Source organism: Amblyomma americanum, chromosome 8, assembly GCF_052857255.1.
Source record: "Amblyomma americanum isolate KBUSLIRL-KWMA chromosome 8, ASM5285725v1, whole genome shotgun sequence".
Lineage (NCBI taxonomy): Eukaryota > Metazoa > Arthropoda > Arachnida > Ixodida > Ixodidae > Amblyomma > Amblyomma americanum.
Genome location: NC_135504.1, coordinates 13,192,480 through 13,215,284, shown reverse-complemented (window position 1 = coordinate 13,215,284; position 22,805 = coordinate 13,192,480). Strand labels below are relative to the sequence as shown.

The window sequence follows — 22,805 nt, the reverse complement described above, 5'->3', positions numbered from 1 at the left end:
ATGGCGGTGAAATTTCGATGGAGGCGAAATTCTAGAGGGCCGTGTGTTGTGCGATGTCAGTGCACGTTAAAGATCACCAGGTGGTCGAAATTATCCGGACACCTCCACTTAGGTACCTCTTTCTTCTTTTCTTCGTTAACTCCCACCTCCCTCACTTCGCTTGCCGCGCGGTTCTAGTGTTCACCGACATATGTGAGACAATTACTACGCCATTTCCTTTCCTCAAAAACCAATTTTCAAAAACCAATTTTCATTGGTGCAATGCGATGCTTTCTCCGCAACACGACCATTGTTGCGGTGGTGTAACCTTTCAAGGATGCAGCACGCGGATTGTTAATGGAAAAATGCATCTCACTCAGAGTGGAAGCTGAGTGCCCTGTTGGATGCTTTCACACGCATGCCAAGCATTTTGCTCATGCTTGCCTCTTTTACATGCATAACGTGCGATTGAGACAAGATAGCCGAGCTAAGACAGGGTGGGGGCTGAGCACCATCCAGAAAATATGAAGTCTTTGCGCGACGATTGAAGTCTGGCAAGAGTCCGATACATCATTTAGTTTTCACCCGTTGGATGCTCTGCTTTCGTAGAACACCAACCCCCCCGCCCTACGGACGTTCCCACTGTCTTCCTGAGATGAACGCCAGAGCCTGGCGGGCCTGTTTTGTGGCTAGCGTTGAATGCCCGTAAGGGCCCACGGGTGTGGAAATAAATAAATAAATAAATAAATAAATAAATAAATAAATAAATAAATAAATATTCCGCTGCACTTTCGCCTAAAACCGAAAGTTCTACACAGGTAGCGAAGCCTGGCCGAAACAAAGTAAGCGACCGATCCACGTGTGCAATGCTCTCGGAGGGCTCACAAAAAGACCACGTGACGTATCGTGCGAAATTCTGGCAAGGATAGCAGCATCAGAGGCTTGCTATCGGTCTGAAGGCCGGCTGCGGCGCGAAGGGTAAAGGCTGCGGGAAGTGCAACTACATCGGCGGCAGAGGCAGCAGCCAGATTCACTCGATTCCCGCCGGGAGGCGCTGGCCACTGTCTCTCCTGCTCGCCACCAGCTCTCCTCACACTCTTCCTGCTTCTTCTATCCCTCCGTCTCTCCTTACTTTCATCCTCGAGCCAGTGAGCCAGTCTCTCGCTCTTTCCTCATCCCCTTGCCTGTGATCACTGCACTTATCTCTCCATCTATACGCCTGCAGCGCTCGCTTTTCCCTCCTCGCTGCTCCTACCACCCTCTCTCCAGGGGCAGTCCCAGGGCCGCATGGCGTCGCATAGAAAAGCGCCGACTCGAAGCTTGTCGATTCTGTCTCCAACGCTCAGCGCTCGTGGACGCTGCTCCCGTACTGTGCTCCTCTGCTTCTGAGCGCTCCTTGATCAGCTCTCGTTGTTGACGTCGTTGGCGCAACGTTATGTCGTCTTCTGCTGCTGCTGCATCGAAAATGTGCGCAGAAGGATAAGGAACTGGTGGCGTCTGCTAACTTCTAGGAGTCATCTGCTGCGGCGGAAGGACAGTTGGTTCGTGTGTTCGTCATCTTACAAACTGGAACGAACGGGGCATTGCTTGCAATTATCTGCGTCGTCACTGATGTCAAGTTGAGGGCAGCTCAGTCAAACAGTGGTGAGTCCGATTACATCTTGCTCTTGATATTTTTCGTCACCTGTTTTTAAGCATGCATCGCCAGAGGGGAAGATGCAAGCGGTGCTAGTATTAATTGGAAAACTCTGTGTTTCTTCTCAGAAGGACGGCTTCATTTTTTTTTGTTCTCGTTGTGAGGAAAGCTCACTATTATTGAGCCTCACGTTGAAAGCTGCACCAGTTGCTTTGTGAAAGCTCAGTTCGCCTCTGTCTCGGGCGCTTAGCGGTGTTCAAAGATCATACATGCGTTGGAGTGGCAATATATTGTGTGCAAGCCTGGTTTCGATCGCCGTTTTTCTAATTGAATCCGCAAGTGTTGATTTTTGCAGCGCGTTCATAAGCCTTGCGGGCTAGAGGGTTGCTGCGCGTTGCTTATTCATTTGAGTTCTCTTTCTTTCTCGTCTAGCAGCGAAAAAAATTTTACGCGCTAAACTTTCAGAAAGCAACTTTTCAGCAACTCAGCTCCAAATGAATGCTAGATTAGCGTTAGTATTCCCTTTGGAGCTTTGTGTTGAAACAGTGATATTTTCTTGAAATAGTGAACAACACTTAAAGCACCATCCTAATTAGGTATCCATACATGATTAATGTTTCCGCGTTCAATCTAGATTTAATTTGCCTTGTGGAAACGGCCCTCGAAACATGCTACCATCGACATATATCTGCTATTATTCATTCGGTACCTACTGGTCGTAGATACTTCAGGTATTCAAGATGCGACCAGTTGCAAAGATTTTGCAAGTATTTCTGAGTACTCAGGCTCACCGAGGACGGGGTAAAATAAAAGAAAAGTATGAAATTTATGACCCTCCGTTGTTTCTTTTCTAAGAACAAAAAATAAGCTACCGGTTGACCATCATAATCATCATCATCATCATCAGCCTGACTACGCCCACTGCAGGGCAAATGCCTATCCTTTGTCTCTCCAATTAACCCTGTACTGTCCGGTTGATACTCAAACAGTACATGGACACGCCTGTGAGCTAAAATCTAATGGCATTGGGTTTGATATTCATCTCCACTTTGTTGTTTTAATTGCTTTCAAAACGTTATGTTTCAGTGTCGTGCAATATTCATTGTGCATTAGAAATAGAAGACTGGTGGCAGGGCCTTAAACTCTGCTTTATTTACAAATATAATGAAAGTACGTTGTACTATGTGCCTTTGTGCGAGGAGCTTGTCAACTGGAAATTAGAGGAAAAACACAAACAAGCTTCGTTCTGAGGTTTTAAGCACCTTTGTGCGAGTTTCGCTACGGGTAGCGTACAATGCTGACAAAAATTCTGGTTTTTACGTGTTAGCCGCCCTGCTATTTTTGGGCAATGCAGTTTTCTGACGCAGAGTTTTTCAAGCAGTCAAAAAGCTGCGTCCGCTGATTAGAACGGAACTCCGCGCTCAGATGTCTTCGAGGATGGCGCCGGGGCGCTGATGCGCTGTAGTCTTAGGAGGACAGATGTTCTACCCTTGATTATTGATGTTAAGCTCACTATAGCGTGAACAACTCAGCGCTAATCGAAAGCCGAGGTTTCGGTTTATATTATATTCTTAGTGGCCCCTCTTCGAGGCCATAGTGCCGATATGACGTTGGAAGTTTTAAAGTTTTCCAATTGAAAAACGTTAACTGTGATTTCAAATTGTTTTGAACTCACAGCTTTAGATTGACACACTAAATCTCGTTATATCTGAGGTGCTATCTAAGATTTGTTATATCTGAGGTCATCCCATCAAGTTCCTTATATCCTGAGTCAATACACGAAAATCCGTTAAATCCTAGGTTAACACACAAAAGCTTGTTATATCCAAGATAACCCACGAACGCTGTCATATTAGAGGTCGTCGTATAAAAGTTCGTTATATTCGAGGTGGCCAAGAGTCACAGCGGTCGCTATTTTCCTTGCACGGACCCTTCTAATCGCAACGCATTAATCAATGCAAATACCACAGTACCAGTTGAAATTATGTAATCTGATAAAAGAAACGTTGCCAAATTAGTACGTCATGCGTTTTGTCCACATCAGAGACGTAGGCTAACAAGTGGCGGACCCAAATGGCTCTCACCAATTTTAACAGCGGTATTCGGGTAGAAGCGGTAAACAATAATAACGTCGTTAACGGTGTTTATGAATTGGATTTTACGGCTTTTACTTATAGAGGAAAGATAATAAGCAGTAAACATAACAAATTCAAAACTCATTAGCTGTTTTGATTGCTGCATAGAATGGAAAGCGGGTCAAAGCACTTACACACTTGCTCTCATTTTAAGCGGGCAGAAGTGCGTAACGGCCTTTCTGCATGTTTTCAGAGGAAAAGCAAAACTTAAAATGCCTTAACATTAGCGCCGGCATATTTTCTGCTGTGGAGTTCTTTGAAATTTAATTTCGCTACACGGGAAAAAATGAACAAACAATGTCTTAAGCATGAGGCGTTTAGGGTATGCCAAACTTTTTAAACCCCTGCCTTGATTTTGGCGTACTGGCGAGACTGCTCATTACTATGCATAAAAACGGTCGAAAAAGAGTTAAGCGGCCGGCTAACTTGCTGGCTTGCTCTACCGTGCATTGGCATGCACATTCACTTTAGTAATGCACTGTCTGGCATGCAACTATCAAAGTCAGGCCGACTTGAATGTAAGGGCAGTTACTGCTTTAATCATTTCTTGAGTACCGACACGCAACAGTTGTGTCTCCTTGGAAGACCACATGTAAATCTTGCAGGGAGTATTGTTGTTTTTGATACTTTATTACCAATTAGCTCACTGAGGAGACACTGCCTGAACATCACACCATGCTCGAGCAATTATTAGTATAGTTGATCGTGTGATTTTAAATTCCAAATTGAAACACTTAGTGCTGCCAAGGACTTCGTTGCCAAAAACGCCGGATTGATTTCAAGCACATCAGCTTTCTACCGCTCAAAAAAGTTATTTTCTAACTTTGTCACTCAATCACTTCACTTGTTAGTCACTACTATTTTCTTCCATTTGCCTACACTGACACTCAGACTGCAGCGTATTTTTCGACCGCCATCTTGCAAGTCCTTTCACTCCTTTGGGCTTCGAGCTTTCTAAATAGGATTCTTTTCTTCCTGCTTATTGACTGCCTTGAATATTCCGTGCGGGAAAGCTCTTAGTTACAAAGCCCAACTTGGACCTATTTCTCCCGGAAACAATCTTCAAATGACTCTCAGAGAACAACACTTTGAACAGGTTGCCGTGGCCAACATGATAGGTAACAAAACTTCAGGATACGCATAGATTGAAAATAGGCAAACAATATCGAAATACAATAAAAATTGCAGGATTGACGCAGAATAACTGAAATTTGGCAGCTTAGTTGTCGCAAGGGCACATTGAGACGAGGGAACTAGGTTTGCGAAGAAAAAACACGCAGAAAAATCTACTGCACAAATCAAACAGTGATGAATTTAAAAAGCGAAAGCTGCAAAAAGAACACATTTGTACGAAACAAAAAGAAAACATGGATTAGGCACAAAAAATGCACCAGGATGCCATATGAGCAACAGTGTTGTCTATTTACAAAAAAATGACAAAAACTCCAGGTGACTAGAATTAACTGACTAGCTGAGCAACGAACTGTTAGCTGCTAACTAATTATGAGTGCGAAGTCACTAACTTTCAACTTATGGTTTATTTGAACTGAAGGCCTTTGTCCGTAACTAGCACATGCATCATGAGGAGCCCGGTAAGGCTCATTCGAATCTCGCATCCTTATAAAAGGTATACGGCACACTTCGAATTCGTATCATCTCTACTAAGCTGTAAAAAAGTAATTATTACTTTTTATACGGTTCACCTCTCTCTCACATACTTGCTTCTTGCCTTCCTCCTAAATATTTGGTTGGGTTAATGCATATCATCTCTTACAATGTATTTACCGTCTGTGAATGTGCAGTTGGTAAGTCACGACGAAAAGTTGTGCCCGAGATCCAGAGTTCTCGACGTTTATCACTGAGCCGGCTTTCTGAATAGTTATTCGCACATCCGGTACATGCAAGTACCGGACACGGGTAACATCTCTTTGGAAATCTTACGGGAGGCCGCAAGAAAGCCCCGGCTGCCCCTTAAAGAAACCTCCGCGTTTTCGGGCATGCCAAAAGGATAACGTTTTTCATGCTTTAGCTCCGCTCTTTCACAATTGTGTTTAAGAAGAACCGTTATTGGGACATCCCTATTCTCAAGCAGTTCCCCAGTCGCCCATCACCTTTTGTGAACGTTCTGATTGCATAAACCACGTCTGAAGAAATAGTTGCGAAAACATGAATTCGTCTCGCTGCAGCAAAAGTTTCGGAAGCTGCGTTACCCAATTTTCTTTCCTTTCCGCTATCTTAAAGCAGAGCGCTTCAATAGCGCTTCAGACGGGGAAGATAAGCGTCAAATTTGGTCGATCTTGCGCGATCAAACTCAGTGAAATTCAGTTTGCCACATTTTCAGGCTCCTGTTTACGTGTTCACTTTCTTTTATTTCTCTGCTGTATTGCTCATTTCACTTCCTCCTTGTGATCTCCAGTCTCTGCGTATTTTGTTCACAAGCATACATCACCTCGGCTCCCCAGGGCCGATGAGCGAATTGCCTCTTTTCCCGGAAACACCGGCGATCCTCCATTCGCGAGAAAATCCTTTGGCAACGGCAATGTTCCGTTCGATAGCGTTCAAAGAGAGAACGAAACGAGCAGGCAAGAAAGATAGATCGATATTGTCGGAGAAAGTTGTGTAACGTTTTCTTGCCGTTTTCATCATATCTTGGCTACTCTTTTAATTCTTTGTCCCCGATGTAACGCTGAGTAAGGTTTTTTATGTATGGCCATCAGTTTTTCATTCCTTTCGATCGAAGTCGACGTCCCTAACCTGCTGCCTTGTGTATTGCACCCCGTGCCTTAGGAGATGTCACATGCATTAGGTCTGCTTGCTAATAGCACTTAAAGCGCTGGCAGCTGCGCTTGGATTAGTGAAATATGGATCTGAAGCACGCAGTACTGCATGCGCTCTATACACCTTTTATTTAAATAGTAATGATGATGACGTAAAATGAAGTGCTCACCAGGAAAATAAACGTGACCCGGAGTGCATTAGGCACCAGAGGCTTCGACTACGAACAATAGCCTGTCGGTAAACCCACAAAGAAAAGTGTTTGGTACCTGCATTCTACAGTGCTCGCCTACATGGACTACAAGCTTGTGCAGTGGTAGTGCCAGAAAAGGCAAAGTTAAAGGCCAGGCTGGAGGAACCTGATGTCCCTCTACCGCTGTTTTGCTGCGGTGGCGGTCAGGACATCGAAAGAAAGAGAGGTTTGTTCCCTCGCTCCTCACTCTCTCCCCACGCTCCCTGTCGCTCCTGCGAGAGCGTTGATCCGCGCCCGCTGGCCTCGATGGAAAGTGTCTTAGAGGCTGGGAGAGGAGGGAGTCATCTTCGACGAGAAAGCACCTCCAGATTTGTCATTACATGCCCACAGAGATCCTCCATCACCGCTGCCACTCAGGCGATGTCGTCACACACAGGCGCGTGCTAGAAAATCGGTAGCCCTCCCTTCCTTTCCCGCACATTCTGTCCTAACTCTCCCTGTTTCCTGTGCTTCCTACCATCTGAGTGCTTTCTGGGTCCTTGATCGCGTTTGCAGAGACCTGGCATCAACCCCGGTTGGCAGATTCGTTTCCTGCTTCCCATCCCTTTCTCTTTCAGCTTCTTGTGTTTTCCCCATTCCTTTTGATATGCCTTTTTACGCAATTTTATGCCTCCTTCTTTACTTTTTGGCCCAAGTCCCAGGCATTCCCGAATGCAGACAGTTGTTCGTCAAGTTATGGTTTGCCCCATGCCTTTGCGCCGGCGATACCGGTTTTATTTATACTGGCCCCCTTTGGTATTCTAGCTTCGTAGGAGGCATTTGTAAAGCACGCAATGCGTGTATCTTTCCAGCTTTCCTATTTGTTGTGTGTTCATTTATCATTCTTCCCTCCCCTCATTCAATAACAGCTCCTCCATCACTCACCGGTTTTCATGTTTGTTATATCCCGGTCATTAATTTTTTCTTGATGGGAGCGCAGCGTACAAAGCCCATGGGGCTCGAATTAATTAAGGCAGTTAAGTGTTGGCAGTGTGCAGTCGACATTGGGGAATTATGAGCAAAGAAAGAAACAAGAAGGACGAAAAAAATGAAATAACGAAATCGGGTTTTGTTGGCTTTTTTTCAGCAATTTTTTTTATGGTGCTCATGTTCGTCTCTTCACAGGCATATAACTTACTTCCCAAGACTGACGAATATTGAGGCAGTTATGAGAGCTGTTTCTTTAGCGACCGCGACAACAAGATAAAACACTCCCTCAAGAAAAATAACATCGTCTTATAGAGGAAAAAGATCAACTCAGAAAAAGAAAAGAATTTAGCAGAATGGCACTGAGTCTCGAGCACAGCAGCGTATTGTTCAGGATCTCCTTGATAGAGGACTTCCAGGTTGTTACTTCTGGCACCGTGAGCGTTAGACGAATATGCCAGTCAGAATGTTATCGCTACAAGGAATCAGCAAATGTACGAGATCTCCGTAGCATAAACGGAACATAAAGGAAATAATCTGAGAAAGTCCAGCCGAGTGTTCAGCGACAGCAAGCTTGTGGGAGACCCGCTTCTGGAAGGTAAATATCTGCAGTGAAGTCACGCGTAATGGCTCCTTCAGCTTCCTCGCCATAACCTGGGAGTGCGATGCGGCGCGTTGATCAAGGGAAAAAAGCAATATTGCTCAGGTTTCGGACCTTATGTTTGCCTTTAGGAGGAAAAGATGTAACATGAGACCTAAATGTGGAAGGCTTAGAAGACAGAAAAACAAAAGGCAGCACGTGTCAGACACATGTTTTCGCCCAAAAATACGATTTTTAATGAGTCTGCTTACGTTTGTTCATTTCATGGTTCACGTGTTTTTTTTTTTTTGCCTGTCATCCATATTCCTGGTATCATGAGGTTCCTGCTAGCTCCCTGCGTCGCCTTCCGGTATGAAACTCGCAGGGCGCCAAAACATGATGTCCCCTTTATTATCAGTTATTCAGCGAAAGATGCGTATTGGATGCCAGCGTTCTTCAAAGCAGCCCGTGGCAAAATTTCTAATAGGGATGAAAACTTGTTCCTGTAACGCATATTTTTGGGAGCTACCATGCTGAATTGTTCTAGGAAGCAGTCGAAGCTCGTATAATTAAGACTAAAAAGGAACCCAGACTCAGCCCTGAATATGGATGTCAGTGTTAAACAAATACAGAAACTCGATATTATTGTTGTCCCGAAAAATTGTTTTTATAAACTTCTTCGTTTAAGCGATAAGCAACTGTGCTTGGAGCCTCATTGATGAGTCTTCTTTCTAGGGCCGCTGCTTTGAATTTACAGGTGAACGAAGAACTGCAGGCGCTATTTTACCGCCTAAACGACGGCCACTCTGGGTAGTTAGGCCTGCGGTCACTTTGAGCTTTTTCCTCAAAAGAAGAATAAAAGCCAAGTTTCTTATTGACTCCCCTGCTATCTTGAGATAAGATGCAACTCAAGTTGGAGCGCGGTATCTCTAATAATTACTGCCCTTGTGCTCGCTTAACTGCCCGCCTTTAATTAGGAGAAGTGGTCGCTTCTTCAGCATAACTAAGGGCTTCGTTTAAGAGTACAAGTTTCCTTTTTACGCTCACGGCGTCTCGCTTTGCTCGTAGCACACTCTCCACCATCCTTCCTGGTCTCCTTTTAAACCTTTTCCACTTTCCTATCACTTCCTGAAGACGGCGCCAGTTAATTACCCGTTCCCTCTCCCCAGCCACTCCCCAAAGTGGGTAGAGGTTCGGTCTTCGTCCTGACTCATTTGCTCTGGAAAGCGAAATGAATCTTACTCCAGCCGCTCGTTCGCACCGCCTCTCTCCTCTCTAAGAGATACGCAGTGTTGGTTTACGGCCGAGCACCTTCGCTGCCTTGGCTCTCAAGGTTCGCTCAGCTGCTGTAAGTAGGTGAGGGCCTGACTCTGCATTCACAGTTTGTGGTATATGGATAGATTGCGGAATCTGAGGGAGATGTTCTCATGAACACGGCAGTCCTCTGAGGACGACCGAGAACGAAGTTTGCCGCGCGCGCGCGCGCGCGCGCGCGCGTGTGTGTGTGTGTGTGTGTGTGTGTGTGTGTGTGTGTGTGTGTGCGTGTGCGTGCGCTTGCGTGCGTGCGTTCCTGGGCATGAACACATAAAGTGTATTTTCACAGAAAACAGACTGAAAGTTGGACAAAGATACAGACAAACTTACGGATGGATATGTGCGTGTGTGTGCTGCGCTTGATCGATACACTCACAACAGAAGCTGTTCAGAAAAATTAAACCAGTGTTCCCTGAGTTATCACAGTCGACGAGACTAGCTGTCACTAATTGTTTATGATACGTTTAGTCGATGCACCGTTTGACCACCGTGGTATCGATGAGGCTTCCCTGCTGTTTCCTTTGAGCCGTTCTGATATTCCTCCTGACAAAGTATTGTGAAAGGCGAGAAAGCTTTTTCAATCGCAGCGGCTAAGTTCCGGGAGTGGGTCGTCATCGGTACGAATTTTTACTGTGGCGCCGGGGTTGCGATTACATGCTTGTCCGTTAGGGAATCAGCGATGAGCGCAAGTCGATATGTGTTTCATTTGTGTCGTCTGGACATAACAGCCATTCGATGTTGTGGGACATTTGCTGATTCGCTGCGTAGAGTTCAAATTCTTTCGCTGAAACAATATTTTGTTTGCAGCTGTGTGGCTGAGTCCAAGAACAAAAGGCTAAAAGCCGGCTCACTAAGGCGTTTCCTACGCTGTCGCGGCTTTGACTTACCGGTTTTTGGCGGTCTTTGGTAACGCCAAGTGCTAACTTTAGTTTATAATTCTCACGTGACGAAGCTGAGAATTTTTTACTTGGCTAACTTTATGTTGTTAGATTAAATATAAATGATCAGAAGAGTTAGAAAAAATGTCCAGATGAAGGAGTAGTGTTGGACGGCCCATTATTTTATTTCATGAAGGAGTAGAGTTGGGCGGCCCATTACTTTATTTCACTGCCACCTGTAATTGCTAAGAGAATTCCAGTTTTTATTGTTTTAAATAGCCCTCCGAAACTAGCGTTAAAGAGTGTCAAGACATGTGCTATGAAGGACGCCGTAATGGAGGGCTCCGGCTAAACTTTGAACCTTAAAGAGCCTTCCCGTTCATTGGCATTGTACAGGACACGATACTGCGTATTTAGCCTCTGCCGAAATCCATCCGCCGCGGCAGGCATTCTGTCGTACGACATTAGGCACTGCAGCCGAACGCTTGGGTTGCGAGCAGGGGGTAATTCTCCTCAGAGCTTACAGGAAAAGAATGCACAGTGCCGGTCCTTAATTAAAGGTCAGGTGAACATAGCAGCATAGAGCAAAGACATATTTAAGATTTAAAGCATAAATAAAGACAAAGAAAAAAGCGAACGAAACTGAAAGCCCACATCAGCACATATACGCAGCTGCGGTGAGGGTGACAGCCACAGATCTTATCCTGCGGAAATTGTTTCATTGAGGTAGCGCTGAGAAAAAACAGATATAAGTGGCTGGCTTTTCTATCTTGTTCTTGAAAAGCCTATCCTGACGGTGTCAGCGGCCATTGTCGCCTCCCATGAAAGCCACTGGCCGCCCCATTTCGTAAGGTACGGCATGCATCAAAGATGACCGGTACATTCAGCACTTAACGAATGCCGCGTGAAGAGTCGGCGCAGAATCCATGACCACCACGACAAGGTTCCCCAGCGGTGCCATTTACTAAGTTCTCACCGATACCCGATGAGAAACGAAACCGCGTGCGTCTTAATTTGTCGTTCAAGATAAGTTAACGTACGAAGCCCCTCCTCCGTGATGCAGACGAAAACAAACTGATTGTGGCTTGAGGTCAACGGTAGAAGACCTCGTCTGCACCACAGACGAAAACATAGCAATAGAGTGCATGGCACCTGCTGCTTGGTTTCATCGCCCAGTGCGTGCTGTCACACTGTATAATGCTCTATAAGCACAAGGCAGGGAAAATATATAAAGAGATTAGACGAAGGCACCCACATGAAGTTAAGATCGCTACAGGGTTTATTACTCGCAGGCCGGGCTAGGTCCACCAAGTGGGCTGCCTTTCTGGCTCATATTAATAGGAGCAAGGGCTCGAGGAGGGAGGCGGAGAGGGTCGCTGCATCCAGCTGCCTCTAAATTAATAACGGCCTTGCCAGTAAGTGCGACACCGGGCCATGTCCTCAGAGCGGCTTGGTGGGGTCAAGGCTGGCAGAAACTCTGCTGACCTTTTCTGCTATGGTTGGGGCACTGGCGTAAATAACTCAGGGAGGTGGAGGGCGGAAAGTAAAACAAAAACGTTACTTTCGCAGGAAAAGAAAAATTGATGAAATGCAGGGATACCAAGAAAAGCAAAAATAAAGGCAGTATGAAAGAATGAAATGAATGTACGGAGAAACAGAGCAAGGAAGAAAGAATGGAACAAAGAATGGAGGGTAGCAAGGAGCGAAGGTAGGAAGGTATTAATATATATGATTACGCAGACTAATTCATCGAAGTCCGGCCTGATAATTTCTCAAAAACGTAGCTACTATGCAAGCGAGGCTTCTGTAAGAAAAAAAATAAATTGGAGGAATAAAAAAGTGGCCAGTAAAAGTCAGCCAGAATTCCGTTTTATTTCGTTCCGCGTTTTTTTTTTCAGGGCAACATAAATATAAATATTGTTTTGGTTAAATATTTCTGATTAGTCAGTATGAGAAGGAATATGCTATTTGCTTTAATAATACAGAAATTTTGATAGGAGTAAATACTTACCTTGTATGAATTGCTCACATGCACATATTAGCAACCAACGTCCTAGAATGCTGCGTTAAAGCCGGCATCTGCTCGCTTCAGATTGACTGCAGAGTTGACAACAAATAGCTTTCATTGGGTAGCGTTATTTTGCTATGTTGTTGGGCAGCCACTGCCCCACGTTTTAGAAGCTCAACGGTTACAGATCACTAAGGAAGCGACTGAACTTCAAGTAAATACTAATATGTTGTTTTAATCATGTACAACATTGTGTTCTTTCTTCCTCTTAGATGGTGGCGAGGATATATGGTAGGTTAGTTTGCTAACAATTTCCCTGCAAATAAAAAGCGCGTAATATTGCTAAATGGCCTAACATTAGCGTGCCCTCGCGGACGCGATCAACAGCACGGTTTAGCAATCGGTAGAAAAACTTCACTTCTTTTCTACCTTCGTTAGCTTCTTGCTAAAGGATGGCGTAGCATTTGATAACTTTCTAGCGGCTGAATATTCACTGGTGTGAAACTCATTTATAATTACTCCTGTAGCGTAGCAGCTGCTCTCAGGCTCGGTGGAGAAAGAAGACGACAACCAAGAGGTCTGAAGCTTGGCGAGGGCGCTTGGAGGGGTTGTTTCTTTGAGATGAAATATTCTTCTCTGGGCTCAGTTTCCCGCGAGTTTTCTGAAGCATCTCGGATGAACATACTGCGTCCTGTCAAGCGGAAGTCCCATAAAAGCAGTGTAGTATTGATGTCTGTAAATCCAGCTAGCGCCAGCCAAACTCTTGTTCACGTCGTAACGCCTTCATCACATTCAGGAAAGACTCATAAATGTACTTGAACGTGTCTTTCGATGTTAACCTAGATTTTTTGTGTTTCCAGCTGCCGTGAAGTATTCATTAATTTCTTGACTGTTTTGTTTTACTTTTTTTTGCAGCCGAAAAGCGGCTTCCTCATAACGTGCGGTAGCTCGGATGAAATTCGGAATCAGGAGAACAATGAAAATAACCCACGTTGTTATGTTCCAAGTTCATCTTTATTCTTTAAGTGTCTACAATTCGCTGTAGGGACTCCGCTTTCCCGTAGTTACCTAACTCTGCCAGACAACACAGTATACATAACAGTTGAATTGGGTCTGAGGAAAATAATTTGCCATATTAGGAGTTGACTCAAGGCAAAGGAACCTCCATAGAAACAAATTATTATTTTTTTAAGTGCTGCACCAGGGGTGTCATTGCACGCTAGAAAAAAGCACGTACATGGAAAGACTTCTTCCGTAACAGCACCATGTGGTTGGCCGGTGCCAGCCGACGGGACAATAGATGCGTCCGTGGTCAGCTATTAAGGCAATCAAAGGCCAAGAACCGCAGTTAGGTAAGATGCAAATTGGGCAGAAAAAAAGAACGATTTCTCCGGACCCATTCTTCTAAAAACGTCACGGACAGCACTGCATCAATCAAGGTGCCGGTGTGGGCGGATTGGTATGAATTCATTGTAAGAACAGCATGGGAAGAACAAACGTCAAAGGAAGGAACACGTACACAAGACAAGCTCTGTGTTGTGCCTGCTTTGATTTCGAAACGCTATGGTCCTCACGTCACGCATCAAAAAGAAGAGAGAATAAAAGTTTCTGCCTTCTTTCAAACAGTCCCTCGTTCTTCCTAGAAAGCTGGCGTGTCGGCTTGTCAGCGTGGCTAGCGTCAAAACGACGCTTGCAAAGGCGCTCCAAAAACACGTCACAGGGGATAATAGATGTTTTTTTTTCTACTGACGCCAATGCCGGGAACAATTCGAACGCGGTGCACGCTTCTCAGCAAACCAGTGAGAGCTCGTATACGCAAGGACGTCACGCTTTTATGCTCTGACGACGTTACGCTTTTACGTGCCTAGGCGTCCCTGTTTCGTGCGCAAGTGACGTCAGACGTTTATTCATGTATACAAATGACGTCACACACCTGTACGCCACTGAAGTCAGGCCTCTGTATGACAGGCTGTGCGCAGCCAGGCCAGACTTTTTGTGCAGCGCCACCATATTAACGCAATAGCGTCAAGGGCGCCATGTCGCAGAACAGCCGGCGTTACCGTCGACGGCGCCAGTGTCGTTGGCCGTGAGCGAAACAGGTTAAACAATGATCGGATTGGCGCCAAATTCTTAGGGGAAAGTCGCTGAAATGAAAGAAATCTAATTGAGTTTAAAAGAAAATTGGGCTAATTTGAGTTTCGGTTGGAGTAAAGCCGAGGACCTGGGGATTTTGAGACGGGCACACTACCCTTAGTGCACGAGGGTTGGTTGGTTCAAGCTCATTAAAGGTGGACCTAGTGAATACACTGCCGTCTTTCAGTTAGTGAACTGGCTTAGAGACTGATTACTGATGCGTATACATCAGTAATCATGAGTATGATAATTATGAATTAGGTCGCTGTGTGGATGTTGAGCAGGCGATGCGAGCCGGGCCCGTCTACACTATCGCGTCCTACTCTTAAAGGCGAAGCGTGAGGCGAAGCGTAAGATTTTCTTTTATGACTGCCTTGAGATAAAGTAAAAGTCAAGAACGCTTTCCTCTGTGCTCTGAACATAAAAAAGAATATTTCGAATGCAGGTTTGCGAATACAAATCTACCAGACGTTATTTTTCATCATATCACTTCTGGTATTCTTAAAGCGCTTGTTTTGTTTGCGCTATTGCGTTCCTGATAACATTATGAATGCAGTCCACCCTCAGGACCAAGAGGGATGTTCTGAATGCGTGAATAAAAAGGCAAAAAATATTCAGTGAGCAACTTGAGCCTTTTGCAACCAGGACTGCAATGTCGCAAGCGCGGAACAGTTGGTTGCTCTTGAAAGCGTAAGAGGCCGGTAATCCCGAAAAGAGCTTGTACCAGGAGCATGTTAATACAGCATTTGCTACATGCTTTATTAACCCTTTGTTTGAACGTTGAGCATGGTTGGGCAGCATGGCTTGCCAGGCTTGTTTAGCTGTCTTCTTGGACGAAGGAGTACAGATGCCTTCGTTGCGTCATTCGTATCCTGGCGTCGTTGCCTGCAGTTGCTTCTCATCACATCTTGGGATTACCACATGGTAGAACAAGGACAGCACATGCGCGCCTGAAGAAGCATGTTTTATACGGCGAAGGAGAAGACAAGGAAACATTGCAACAGAAGGGGCAGACAGGACGGTAGCTGCTCTTGTCGGCACGCAGATAACAAGCAGAAACGCGACGAAAAGAAAACGAAAAGAAGGACGAAAGAACGGACAGCTCAGAAAAAGAAAAGGAACTGGGTAGGAAGGCAAAAAAAGAAAGGAAAAATAAAAGTCACGAACATGGTCGCACTTCAGGCGAAGCGTAAGGCCGACTTTGCCGGCATCGGCGCACTCACTGACTTAAGTTTAAAACAGGGCAGCAAATGCAGGCATGAGCCGTCCGCAAAGCCGTTAGCATCTATATATGTGAATGAAACAAATGAACCTGGAACGCGTAATCGATTCAGCCGAGATAATTCAGGCCAAAAGAATTATGAAATGCCCTAATATTTTAGCTCCTTTTTTGCCTCTTTTGTAGAGGAACTGCCTGATTAGAAGGACGTTCCGGTTGACATTCCGGGAACCGAAAGCTTTGAAAATCTCTTTTCTTCTCTTCCGAGATTTTTCTATGCCATAACTCACAGTGCCACTAGAGTTCTGCTGGGAACCATGATCGCTTCGTCTTGAGTACCATGGCCAGTTCTGTGTTTTTATTGTCTGTGTTACTGCTTCTATCTAGGCCCTGGTAATCCTGATGGTATATACAATAAAACAGAGATTAATGTAACGCGCAGGTCACCTTGGCATCTCTGTGGAGCCCAGCGGGATTTAGGTGCTTACTGAGGGCGATGTTATCGCATTTGCTGGTGTACTGCAGGCATATTTGCAAGGAGGGAGGGGGGGGGGGTAAGGCGGAAACGCGAAAATGGTAATAATTTGGAACATGCGTTCATCACGCATCTATACGCAGGTGTACATAATACTCTTCACTATTTCTTTCTCCTTGTGCTACGGAACATTCTCAGAACGGCGCTATGTTGCGCGCACTTTGATTCGCTATCTTTCGGTGCCTCAGCTCCTAGCTGTTACACCTAATGGCAGGTCGCGTCTGAGCAGAGAGAAGCTGACCGAATATGATGGGTCTACATGGATCTTTTTTTAAGTGGCGTAATGTGCTTGTTCGGGAAGCACGTCGTCGGAATTCGGACATGTGCATTCTGCAAGGTTTCCTCCGAAGCTACGTTGGAGCGTAACCCGACTGTGAGCCTGCCTTCTAAGCCTATGTGGGCGGCCATTGGCATCCTGGCACAAATTCTTGAATCTCGTTCACCCCACTAACAGTTGCCGTAGTTTTTTCTTACAACAGCAGTTAAACTGAAAAGCGCTATCTGTTTCAAGCATTCGCGCATGTATGTGCCTGAAAGCCGCACACTTTTCCTGATAGCTGATACAGAAATTCTCACCGTCCGTTGAGTTTTGGGTAATGGAAGGTCGCTGTGTGAAGGCATAATCCTGAATTTTACCTTGCTCTCCGATATCCTTAATGCTAATGCAGCACTTGCATCGAAACTGTTGTGGCCGGCAAGGCGATTAGTTGACATTATATAAAATTGTTACTCAAACCTATTTATTGTTCATATCGGTTCGGACATTCCTGACGACCAAGGTCATCAGGATGGAAGTGGGGAAGGTAAGGTTGACTGAATGACGTAGTATATCAGCAGTATGTTCGGCAGTCCTTTTTTCTGCAGTGACCGTACAGTGTTTTATTATGACGTTCGCTAGCGCTCATTCGTTTGTTTGCAAAGCATCTTGCACCCAAAGATGTCGACGGGCTATTGGGTGTTTGTGTCTCCAGAGCAGCAAAGTCGTATGAATAAAGCGATTGCTTTTGTTTCTAAACGACTTACTTTAGCAATGAGCACTTCTTTTTTTCCTGACGCAATAAACCATTGGAATGCCCTGTCAAACGACATAGTTTCGTGCAACGATCGCAAAACATTTCGCGCGAAACTCACTAGTCATTTTCAGAACACGTGAACCTGTAGTTGCCCTGTACTTTTTCCTGTATTTTTTCCCTGTATTTTTGTGCTTTTTTTCTTACCCTTTTTGTAACCGCTTGATCCTCCTTATTTTATCTTTTTTTTAGTGTTTACAGTTCCAGTGTTAAGTACATTGTGCCTATGTTTTCATCATGAGTGCATGTATACAAAACCATTTGTAAGCCCCTTTTTATGTAATGCCTTCGGGCCTTTAAGGATGAAATAAATTAAATGTATAGCTCTAGTATGGGTAAGAAAAAAGAAAATTCCGCTTGGAACAAGGCTTGTGTGCCTGGAAGCTATGTTACACGATCTTCTCGGTCGAAGATCCGAAAAAAGAGGCCTTTCAGAATAATTAAGCGGCACAATAAAATTCAGCGCGTGAAACAAAATGGCGTAGTTGACGTAAGCCTGGTGAAGCTATCCGCCGATCTCGCAGCACCACCTAAGATCTTCCTTTTCTACATCTTTCTCCGTAGCGACAAGACTTCATCGCAAGTCTCCTCTCGGGGGCGCGTGTAGCCGTCGTCTAGACAAGGAGGCTTCATCGTCTCCTGGAAGAGGCGCGCAGTAAATCACCATGCCTGGCACAAGCCAGGTGCCTTCAGTGTCGACCCTGCAGCCTCCCCACGACGAAGGCGCCCACCAGGGTGGCCACCCGGCCAAGGACCACTACCGGGTGGTGGTCCTCGGGGCGGCTCGGGTGGGCAAGACGGCCATTGTGCACCAATTCCTCTACGATGAGTTTCCCGTCGACTACTTCGCCACCGTCGAAGAGGTGAACGCCTGCCTCTTAACTCTCTTGAAAATCGCGGGGCTCTACCTGAGAGTTTGAAGAGAGGGCTTATATGCTTTGCGTTGCCTATTTCCTCAACTTCCGAAATTATTTCGTATCTAGACATTTTTACGCTTCGGTAAAAAAAAAGAAAGTTTGTATATGTATTCTCTTTTGTTTATCCGTATCCCTGCTTCCAGGCATATATGGCTGCATAGACGCAGGCCCGTAGCATGATAGTTGAGCTTTACGACTGACTCGCGGCTTAATCGGCAGGCCAAAAGCGGAGGACTGCTTTTCTTCATATCCTCATATGAACGACAGGTTAGAGACTAGAAAAAAAGCCACTGAATTAATATGGCCGAGCGACCTCCTCGACTCCTTAGTTACAGTTTAGCGAACAGTTAATTATAATCCCAGTGGCCGCCACAGCTTATTTGAAGCCTCGTTTAGTCTCAACAACGCAGATACAGGCGCTTGCTAGCACGCGCCGCGATAGGGTGTCGGCAAAACAATGGTGTCACTTAAGCAAACCTTAGGGGGAAATGCGATGCCATTAGAGCACCCTCTTTGATTTGAGTTCGCTATGACACGTCTTCGATCGATCGAGAACAGCTTGCCACTACCGCTCGCGCCACCGCACTGCCATTATATTCAACTTTTCATGCCAAAATCTGGTATATTACGAATTTGCTTAAATTCAGAGTCCATCCTAAATTCTGGAGTCCTATACGTTGAGCGTGGGGCAAATTCGGTCACCTTTGAAAATCGGGGAAATTCCTGGCACCAGGAGAAGGTGTTGTGGTCTGTCGACTGCGCAAGTGGGATCCCATTGAAGTGGAGACTCGTAAGAAGCGTCATTTGATAGTGGTTATACAAGGGGCGCTTCAGTACGATGGGCACAGACGTCTAGATAGCATGCACACTTATATTGAGGGCAGAGTACTCAGGAAACTGCTGGTAAATGGAGACCCGTTAGAGGGAGCAGCGAACGAGGGGTGATGCAGCAGTCTTCGCTGGGACGCACGTGTCTCCACAAGGGCCGCTACAAAGACAAGTTTGTGGGACGAAAAGTGGGCGCCAAATGATCAGAACCAAAACGGTTTTTTTCAGTTCTAGTTTTTTTAATATTCGGGAACAGCAATATGTCAATCTGCAGTTTAAGTACCGACAATGGTGCCACCGTCTGATAAAATTGAATGTATTTAGGGGAATGTACCAAGGCGGAACATATTTAAAATGAGGGAGTAATTTCAATTATAGCCCCGCTATGCGCGAGGACAATTTTCCTTTATCTACAAAGGTACTGTGAAACCGCCGTCGCTTTTCTTAGCAGTGTGACTGTACTTGGGTGGATTTAACGTGCAATTACTCTCATCTTTTCCCGTGCCACTCATTACGAACAAACTCAAGATCAGCCAAACGAGAGGAAGCGTGGAGATGAACCTGCGGCAGTTATGCTGCTTACCTGCACCTTTCACTAAGGCCGTAACTCAGTTGGTTCAGACGTGACGCCAGCATCAACTCTTTGTGAGCTTCGATGTCGGCTTGCAATGTTGGAGACAGTTGTGGTCGTGACTGTTCAGAGAGCTGGCAGTCACCTCGTCGGCGCTTGCAGCCTACTTCAATCCTCAAGCTGATACTTCTACCGTTTCCAGGTGTAACGAAGAGTGTTGATCAGAAAATATATTTTGTTTTCGATCGACCAGAACTTGGTGTAGTTGAAAGCGTACCGTCTTGAATATTGACGATAAAATTGAAACTCATAATTTAGTTTGTATTACGGACTTTTTGAATCACCAGATGCAATTAAGTTCTTATCTGTCATGACGTGGTAGAGCTTTCAGAGATGCGAAATATTGATCTTAGCTCACTTGGCCCGAAGTCTGAGCAAAACCCTCTGCATGGCGCGTGATGGCTGTAGTGGCTTCTGTGGCAATATATCCCACCTAAGTGACCCGTAAGGGGGATCAGTGGTTTTGGCGCGCGAGTGTTGAACTGATGGTGGAAGCGTAAAACCCTACGATTTTTGCCCAATTTTCGTGGCGGTGAAATGTAAAAATGCCTCGGTGCTTTGCGATGCCAGTGCAAGTTAAGGAACGTAATGTGGTGGGAATAAATCTGCTGCCATCTCTTAAGGTTTTCTTCAAAGCCAACGTTCAGCTTCAAGAGATTAACGCTCCGGTACAGCTGTCATTACTACCCAAGTAGTAAACTATAACTAATCAATCAAATATCCAACCAGCTAATTGGGTCCAATGTTTTTCTTTGCTTCCGCAGTTCCACACGGGCGAGTACGAGGTGAACGGCGCCTCGCTGACCCTGGACATCGTGGACACGAGCGGCAGCTACCCGTTCCCGGCCATGCGTCTGCTGGCCATCTCCACGGCGGACGCCTTCATTCTGGTCTACGCCATTGACGACCCGGAGTCGTTCGAAGAGGCACGCCGCATCCGGGACCAGATCGTCGAGCAGCGGTCGGTCAGGGCTCCCGTGGTCGTCGTCGGAAACAAGTGCGACTTGCCCACCGCCATGCGTCGCGTGAGGCGAGAAGTTGCCGAGACCATCATCTCCATCGACTGGGAGCACGGCTTCGTCGAGTCCTCAGCTAAGGAGAACATCAACATCCTTGGCATCTTCAAAGAGCTTATGGTACATGCCAAGATCCCGTACGACCTGAACACGTCCGTGGTGAACAAGAGGCGTCGGTCCCTGCCCGTGTACCCGACCAGCCCCACGATCAAGGACAAGGCGCTGCTCAAGAGGAACAGCTGCGCCGTCTCGTAGCTGCGCCATGGCGTCCATTGCCTCCCTCTTCGCTCGTTGGGTTAAGCCACCTGCAGTCTAACGACTGGGGCGTATCTAACGTGTGCACTGACACATAGCCCAGCCAATAGTAAAGAAAAGCAGCAGTGATTTGTCACGAACAGTGTCGCCGTGCACGCCGCGTTCATGAACTGCACCTTCCGCAGACAGCGGGCTGCTGTTTTGAACATTAAGCGGCGCTGGCTACGCCGCACCAAAAACGCGACGGACGAGGTTGTCTACTGGAAACAGCTGCTCTATATAGACGTTTTCATGACCCTGGGAAAACAAGTTTTCGGGGCTGTGCGAAGAACATGGGGGGAACTTCATCCCCAACTCCTTGCTGTACTACGAACACAGCCCAGTGCCCAATATGGCGGCGGCCATGGACCTGCACCTGAGTGATTCTTGTAAGAACACTATGTCTATTGCAGCCGAAAAACAAGTGATTGTGAGCATAGTCAAGATGAGTGTGGAGGCCTCCACGGGCGCCTAGCCAGGCTAGACTAACTACGAGCGCACTGCGTTGTTTCTTTGGTGCAAAAACCTTCGCGCCACGTATTGAAAGCATCGGAGCCGTCGGCTAGCGTCTCCATTCTTGTGAAGCAAATAACTCTTGGGTTACAGCTCTTGCAAGCCACAGGGCACTGATGGGAGGAGGATAGACTGGGGTGTGTTCCACCAGGAAGGTAACCTATCTCAGGCGTGAGCCACATGAAGGACAAGCACCGGAATTCCTGCGTAATTTTGCACTGGTATTCCACACAAAATCCCCGTGAACCTGGATTGACACATGTCTGCCGTGTAGTGGCGCCATGGTTAATCTGCCCCGAAAGGACAGCCGAGTACCCGCGCCACTTTCATCAACAGAGAAAACTGTGAAGTGAGGGCGAGAACAGTGGGACATGCGCACTTCATTGGAAGTGATTTAATTGTTTTCAGTTTTGGTGTTCCTCACGACAGAGTGAGAACGACTGACGCGCGTATTGGCATGCCCGCTCTTAACAATAATGCACGTTTGAGGTGAGGTTTGAGTTTAGCAGAGACAAAAATCTTTCCAATGTGGCTCTTGTGCTGAGAGGCTATACAGCTGGCTTTGCTGCCTGTTGTCCATGAAGAAATTTGAAAGTGAATTGAGGGAATCCTAGTGAGAAAAGGACAGTCCTTGACACACTTTTACTCGCTTTATTTAAATAATTTTTTTACTCGAGAGAAACGATTCGAAAATGCCAAGAATATCTACGACAGGAGCCGCGCTATCGGCAAAATACGGTTGCTTGGGCATTTGGTGAGAAAGTGCGAAGAAAAAATGACCAATGTTTCTTATAGAATGTTTTCTACCCATTTACTCCTAGTTATAAATCAGCTCCGTAGCTTATACATCTTTTTCTTTTCTGTAACCTCTACAACTATCATGTTCCTTCACAGGATATTTGTCTTCTCCTTTATTTACAACTGCGCAACACTATCCAACAATTTACCTGACTTATTCATCCCTTATCGTATCGTATTGTGGTAAGTTTTTACACCCAGGTGGTCAAAATTTCCGGAGGCCTTGACTTCGGCGTCCCTCATAGCCCGAGTCGCTTTTGGACGTTAAACCCCATAAAAGAAATTAAACTAAGCCAAAAGGGCCAACTATCCTAGTATTTCTCGCTAACTTGACATGTCTATATCCTCTATTTAGCCTAGCAAGTTCACATAGACGTTTTTCTTAGA

At 45.8% G+C, this 22,805-nt stretch overlaps 1 protein-coding gene across 1 annotated transcript; it reads left to right on the top strand.

Annotated features, from left to right (window-relative positions):
* The first annotated feature begins 768 nt into the window (after positions 1 to 768).
* Positions 769 to 21,194, top strand: LOC144100929 (GTP-binding protein Rhes-like). The gene is made up of 3 exons (XM_077633850.1): positions 769 to 1,623; positions 17,986 to 18,284; positions 20,562 to 21,194. Exons 2-3 carry the CDS (start codon positions 18,087 to 18,089, stop codon positions 21,066 to 21,068), a joined length of 705 nt encoding a protein of 234 aa, XP_077489976.1. The 5' UTR covers positions 769 to 1,623; positions 17,986 to 18,086; the 3' UTR covers positions 21,069 to 21,194.
* Positions 21,195 to 22,805: the final 1,611 nt, after the last annotated feature.